The 6,455-nt window shown below is 51.1% G+C and overlaps 1 protein-coding gene across 5 annotated transcripts; it reads left to right on the top strand.

Moving 5' to 3' along the window:
* Positions 1–1,874: 1,874 nt before the first annotated feature.
* CCDC153 (coiled-coil domain containing 153) lies at positions 1,875–6,033 on the top strand. 5 transcript variants are annotated; one of them, XM_032357740.1, is made up of 7 exons: positions 1,875–1,973; positions 2,285–2,366; positions 2,801–2,866; positions 3,260–3,379; positions 3,931–4,023; positions 5,400–5,530; positions 5,835–6,033. In XM_032357740.1, the coding sequence occupies exons 1-7, from the start codon at positions 1,920–1,922 to the stop codon at positions 5,961–5,963; spliced, it is 675 nt and encodes a 224-aa protein (XP_032213631.1). In that variant the 5' UTR covers positions 1,875–1,919; the 3' UTR covers positions 5,964–6,033. The 5 variants fall into 5 exon arrangements, with proteins under 5 accessions (XP_032213631.1, XP_032213633.1, XP_032213634.1 ...); XM_032357742.1 differs by having other exon boundaries at positions 1,892–1,973; positions 2,285–2,386; positions 2,796–2,866; XM_032357743.1 differs by lacking the exon at positions 2,285–2,366 and having other exon boundaries at positions 1,952–1,973.
* Positions 6,034–6,455: the final 422 nt, after the last annotated feature.

Here is a 6,455-nt window from a genome sequence, read left to right as displayed (position 1 = left end):
GTTTTCTGTAAACCCTGTCCTCAGAATGCTGGCCCCTGCATCGGCGTAATGCGGAGATTACTCATTCCCTGGAAAATGACCCCAAACAGGCTTCTAGATGAGGAGAAGGACTGGAGCAGGAATTTCTATTGCATTTCTGTGCAAGGGGGAAGGATTCAGGGAAGGAGGGGCAGAGAATAAATGAAAAACACACTTTAAGATGAGAGGAAAAGTATTCTCCAGATTTGGGAATTGTGCGCAGAGTCATCTGACCCTGGGGTACAGGAACTGTAAGCCCCAGGAAAGGCAAGCCTGGTTCTTCTTTTTATGCTGTAAAATGTCTGAAGAATCAGAGAAGTACCCTGCAGCCACCGAGGTGACAGACAAATAAACACGAATCAGCAGCCACCTGAATCTGTCCACTCCCCAGAGGAAGGCTTTTTTTTTTTTTTTTTTTAATTTGACAGACAGATCACAAGTAGGCAGAACAGCAGGCAGTGGGGAGAGGGGGAAGCAGGCTCCCTGCTGAGCAGAGAGCCCAATGCAGGACTCAATCCCAGGACCCTGGGATCATGACCTGAGCTGAAGGCAGAGGCTCAACCCACTGAGCCACCCAGGTGCCCTGAGGAAGGCTTTTTAAATCCCAAATCTCAAAGCATTTCTTCAGATCTGCTCCTGACAGCAGGCAATTGACCAAAAGTGTTGACAGAGAGAGAGAGAGAGAGAGAGAAATATCTAAAGGGTCTGCAGGTTCCTTGACCCACAAGAGGAAAATCCTGACGTTTCTGCCATTTTCATTCTAGCCAGTACGGTGCCCAGAGATCCAGGTGGCAGACGGATGACAAGGCTGCTGTAGCACAGAGCTGGAAGGAGGATGGGGATAAGGACAAGTCGCCCATCACACTCCCTTCCCTGAATTTGTTTTTCCAACCACTCATGACCCCAGCAAGTCGCTAGGAAGTATCCCCAAAAGGGAGGCACCCCACACGTGGCCCAAGAATTTAAGTAGAAAAATTTAGGAGACGCCAGAAGTCAAGCAAGTCCACTAGAGGGAGCCCCGACCAACTCAGGACTGAGGGGAGCCTGGCAAAGTAGCTTCACAGCACCCGACTGAGAATCAGCCACATTAGGGAACAGGGGAAGCAAGGCAATAAATTAAGTCCCCACCAGGGAAGATAGCCCTGTGAATACCCAGCTAAAATCTGGTCCTTCCAGAATTTACAGCATCAAAGACTTAAAGACCAGGAAACTGAGGTTGAGCAAAATTAAATGGCTTGTCAGAGTTTACACAACCGGAAGGGGGACTAGAACTTATGGCTCTTGTCTCTAACCAATATCCTTTCTTCTACATTTGTCTCCCTCTATGTCAGCACCCTGAAGTCCACGGGTCTACCTCTCCTCTGTGTTGCCTTTCTCTGAAGTGAGAAACTCCCTCAGCTACATTCTGTACTTCTTTCCCTCATACACTGCAGAACACCTTCCCAAAGCCTAATAATGCCATGTGCTCCCTCATGAGCCCTAGAGATATAAATCACCTGGAGCTACTGTCAGCCCTTTTCCTCTGTGTCAGCACAACAGCATCCTGTCAGATGTGAAAATCTGTCATTTGTATGTCTCAGAACTTCAGGCACTGCTAAGTGAAAATAAAGTCTAGTTAACTGGTTCCAAAGCTCTTTCTCCTCGAAATACATTTAGGATTTAGGGATAAGGAGAGAAGCGACCCTTCAGGACCTTGCTATTTTAAGCTTTGTGCTTGGCACATTCCACCTGCCTATGAGCTCCATGTTTCCCAGTTACCTGGACAACATTTGGTCTCCAGAAACCCAACCGTGCAGTTCTCAGTCCTGCCCTCAAAGGAAATTTGCCACCCTGGATTGGCTCCCATAACCCAGGCTCCTCCTCAGGCTCTGAGCTGGTTGGGCCTTTTCTCTGCCCCTCCCATGAGTGGGTCACCCCACAGGGAGACACAGCAGAGGCCAGAGAGGATCCTACAGGTAAGAAGAGGCAGGGCAAGGATGATGGGAAGAGGGAAGGGACAAGTACTGAGATTTATTTTCTCCAAAAGTTGACTGAGAGAAGTGATTTCTGCTCATAGAACCTGACTGATAGAAAGAAACAGCTCTACCCTCCCCAAATACCAGCCTTGCCTAACGTTCCAAGGAGTCCAAGCATGGAAGCTTCTGGAAAGTAGAAGAGAAAGACTTGGAGACTAGAACTCTAACTTTCCTAGGACTCCTGGTTCAGTCCAGGGGTCAGGAAAGGAGCCCCATGCCCAGGCTTAAATATGAGTCCTCTCCCTCCCTAGGACAGCAAGGAGATGCCACCCAAAACCAAAGGAAAGGGGAAGAAAGCTGGGACACAGGAGAAGAAAGAGAATGCGGGCGCTGGTGAGTCAGGGTGGCTGGAGGTGAGTGCCTTCTGCTTCTCCATGCTCTGGCTTAGAGACCAAGCAGAGGTGCTCCAGAGAGAACGAATCCCTCTGCATGACAAGACAGAGTTTCGTGCCCCTCCCTCTTCGCGTCCCCCTGCCCCCAGGTTCCATGGAGCTGGGAAATTGGGGAAATCAGCACGCACCCGCTCCGTGGTGCCCTTCTGGCTCTGTGCCTTCCTTAATACATTCATCACCCATATTCCAAGTACCTACTCTGTGCTGGGCAGCCAGGACACAGGGGTGACCTCGGTAGCCTCTGCCATCAGAGATCCCTCGTTTAGAGGCCCTCAGAGCTGCAGGGAAAAAGTCCAAGGTGTAGGCTGAGGATGGGGAGACATGAGGAAGGCTGAGATCATGATAAGCTGAGATTTTGCCAACTTGCCAGGGCAGATGTGGAGGCCAAGTCTGCATACCGGCGGGTAGTGATGGAGAAGAAGCTGCTCCAAGACCACCTGGGTAAGAAGGGTAGAGGCTCTGAGACACCAGAAGTGGACAATGGGGCAGTTTGCATCCTGGAGGTTTGGATGGTTGGAGCTGTGTCAGGAGGCCGAGCTGATCTCTCCCCCATTCCCCAGTGGAGAAAGACTCGACATTGCGAGGAGGGGGTGGGCAGTGAGGGTGGGTGAGGAGAGCTATTTTTCATAAGCAGGACATGGAGTTTTGCCTTCTTAGCAATGAAGAGCTCATGGGATTCTAGAGGGAAAACCAACCAACCAATCCAGAGAGAGAATGAGAGGCTGGGAATCTGCCACCAGGTTCCCAGAGGTGGGAGGAGTCTATCAAGCCCTTGGGGCCTGATTTGGTGGGACCCGCAGCCCGTCGTGAGGACTGCTCTGGGACTTTTCGCAGCTCTGCGGAGGGATGAGGCCCGCCGGGCTAAAGCTTCTGAGGAGCAGCTGAGGCGGAGGCTGCAGGTGCTGGAGGCTGAGTTGGAGGAGGCCCGAAGTGAGAGCAAGGCCATCTATGCAGGTGCGTGGTTGGCCAGGCAGGTGGGCGGGAGACAGGGGCCTGGAAGAGGACAACCAAGAGGGCCAGAGGGTGCAGGAAGGGAACTGAGGAGGACTTCCATCTGCCATGCCTATCCCCAACCTTCCCGGCTCAGCATGGATCAGGCACGGGGCCTGAAAGAACCAAAGGAAGGCCTCCGGGATGCTGGGCAGGAACCTTCCAGGATGCCCAATGGCATGTGCTTTATGGATTACAGAAAGCACCTCTTGTAATGTGGATTACAAAAACTTACATGGCCTTGTCTCATTGGTGCCATGGGAGTAAGTGGGGAGAAGGGCTAGAATCCAGGTCCAGGACTGGACCAGGTCGGGGAGGGGGAAAGGGGTGTGGTTTCCCAGCTCTGCCCCAGGTGTTCCAGTTCCTCCAGCTTCTTAAAATCACGGGGACTGAGAAGGCCTTTATGTTCCTGTCCCACTGGGCCAAGCAGGCCCTTCACCACCCACAGCTTCCTTTCCTCTCTCCACTACTCCATCCACACCCGGGTCCCTGGTCACCCTCTGCCCCCACCACAGAAATGAGTCGTCAGTGCCGGGCCCTGCAGAAGGAAATGGAGACCCGCAGCAGGCAGCTGGAGGAAGAAGTGACGGGCCTTCGGGAACAGCTGGGTAGGCTTCCCCACCCCCTAAGCCCTTTCTCTCCTGGGGCACTGACAAGGTCCAGCCTGCAGGGGCGGACTGAAGATCCTCTTTCTCTAGAAGACTGTGTGCTGTCTAGGCCCTTGGACCATTTTCCCCACTGACTCTTCCACCATGGAGGACTGGAGCAGAGGGTTCAAGATGATAAAAATCTCTAAGTTGTAACTAAAGCAGACCTGGGTCTCTCATCTCATCTCCCTCTCTCCATGATCTCTCCAAATCTGGGTCTTTCTCCCCACCCCTGCCTTATCTGTCATGAGCGAAACATATTCCCTCTTAGCTGATTTTTACAATGAAACTAAGAAAAGATATTTGACTTATTTACTTTCATATCTTCAATGCCAAGTGCATGCCAAGTCCTAAGTAATTATTGCTAAATAAAGGAATAAACCTTCCAGATAAACAAAAATGTAAAGAACAGTAAGATTTTCTTTTCTCTCTTGGTTACAAGGTAGAGTGGAACTATCTTAGTATGGCACATAAGATCTTTCATAATTGTGGTCTCAGAGTTTTCTTAACCTAAAATAGCCTCAGTTTCTTTCTTAGTAGGTGCCATGCCCAATGTGGGGCTTGAACTCATGACCCTGAGATCAAGAGTAGCAGGCACTACGGACTAAGTCAGCCAGGCTCCCCTAAAATGGCCTCAGTTTAGCTACAGATACCCAAGACTTGCTTCTCTGCCATGCAGACCCTGCATTTCTTTCCTAATCCTTGCCTTATCTCAAATTTAAAATCAATCAGCATTTAGGGAGCACCTCCTGTATATACGAGGCATCTTCTCACACATTCTCGCATTTAACTCACAGTAAGCCGGTAAGGTTTGTATCAGTCTGTCTTTAAAGATGAAAAAACTGAGTCTGAGAGAGGCATGCCTGAGCTTACACAGATATTAAGTAAGTGACAACCAGACTTTGGACCCACATCCCTTGTCCCAAGTCCACTACTTTCTCGGCTGTACCTTAATGGTATACGTCAGCTCTTTTTTTTTTTTTTTTTTAAGATTTTTATTTATTTATTTGACAGACAGAGAGCGATCACAAGTAGGCAGAGAGGCAGGCAGAGAGAGAGAGGAGGAAGCAGGCTCCCCGCTGAGCAGAGAGCCCGATGCGGGACTCCATCCCAGGACCCTGGGATCATGACCTGAGCCGAAGGCAGCGGCTTAACCCACTGAGCCACCCAGGCGCCCCTACGTCAGCTCTTTATACGGACTGTGGGAAAATTGATGATCCTGGGGGAAGGCTGGAGTGATCCCATTTAAGTTCTGCTTTTTAGGCACCTTTGAGGACTCTGTTCACAGGGAGAGTGTCACTATGCAGTCCCCTTCATCCTTCTGTCCTGCCCCTCAGAGACGTGCCAGAAGGAGGCCAAGGCTGCAGGGCAAGAGGCTGAGCAGGCCCTGGGAGAGCGGGACCAGAGGCTGGCTCAGCTTCGGGCCCACGTGGCAGACATGGAGGCCAAGTATGAGGAACTCTTACATGTAAGCACCACCGTTGGAAGCCCAACCCCCAGTACCTAGTGCTCCCCTATCCTCCCACTCCGACCCAAACTAGTTCATGCTGCCATCGTCATCAATGGTAGACCCGGGGAAAGGAGAAGCAGTATCTCCAGAGGGAATCCTGCTCTGTCTTGAGGGTAGACTGGCAGGGGAATACAACCATGCCTACTTACTAAGAGTAAGAACTTGAAGAAGACACTGGCGAGGAAAGCATACAGACCAGCCTAGGGCACCACCGCTCACTCTACCCTCTCCTTTCCTGGGGCCTCAAACTTGGTGTCTGCAGGGCAGCCTGGACCGACTCTTGGCCAAGCTGAGGGTCGTCAAGCCTCAGTGGGACGGGGCTGTGCTGAGACTTCATGCCAAGTACAAGGAGCAGCTCCGCCAGTTTGGACTCAACCCCCTGGATCTTTGAAGCCGTAAGCTGCTAGTCTCTGGGGCTCTTGGAGGCTCCAGCAATAAAGCTATCTTGATGTAGAACTCAACAGAACTGTGGTCTGTGGCTTTTTGGCAGATACGAGTATCTCCTTTGGGGACATCTTGGTTCTGGGCTGGCCCATTGCCCTGGAGACTTAAAGAGAGGAAAGAAATTTGACAAACTCTCAGCAACTCTCTTAGAGAAAATGGGCCCCAGGCTTTGAGTCTGAGGCCTTTCTGGGGCCCTTCAATCACCATCCTCTATTCTCCTTTGCCCTGCCAACACAGGCAGCCAGATTTGTGGGGGCAAGGCCCTTTCTATAATAAACGTACAGTGACCCTGCACCAGCCCCCACAATCCTAAGGTGCCTCAGAGAGAAGGTGTAGCAGCCCTTCAAATTCTTGCAATATATGCGAGAGTCCAAGAGTTATGCCTGGGGTAAGTTCCATCTGGAACAATCCTAGTCAGCCTCATAAAAGGAAACTCTGT

The sequence above is a fragment of the Mustela erminea genome, chromosome 9 (assembly GCF_009829155.1).
Source record: "Mustela erminea isolate mMusErm1 chromosome 9, mMusErm1.Pri, whole genome shotgun sequence".
NCBI lineage: Eukaryota > Metazoa > Chordata > Mammalia > Carnivora > Mustelidae > Mustela > Mustela erminea.
This window is presented reverse-complemented; position numbering and strand designations above follow the sequence as displayed.

Coding starts and splice junctions, on each gene's coding strand:
- CCDC153 (XM_032357740.1), top strand. CDS start 1,920: ATGAGTGGGTCACCCCACAGGGAGACACAGCAGAGGCCAGAGAGGATC. Junction 2,867..3,259: donor GCTGCTCCAAGACCACCTGG/GTAAGAAGGGTA, acceptor GACTTTTCGCAG/CTCTGCGGAGGGATGAGGCC. Junction 5,531..5,834: donor AGTATGAGGAACTCTTACAT/GTAAGCACCACC, acceptor TGGTGTCTGCAG/GGCAGCCTGGACCGACTCTT.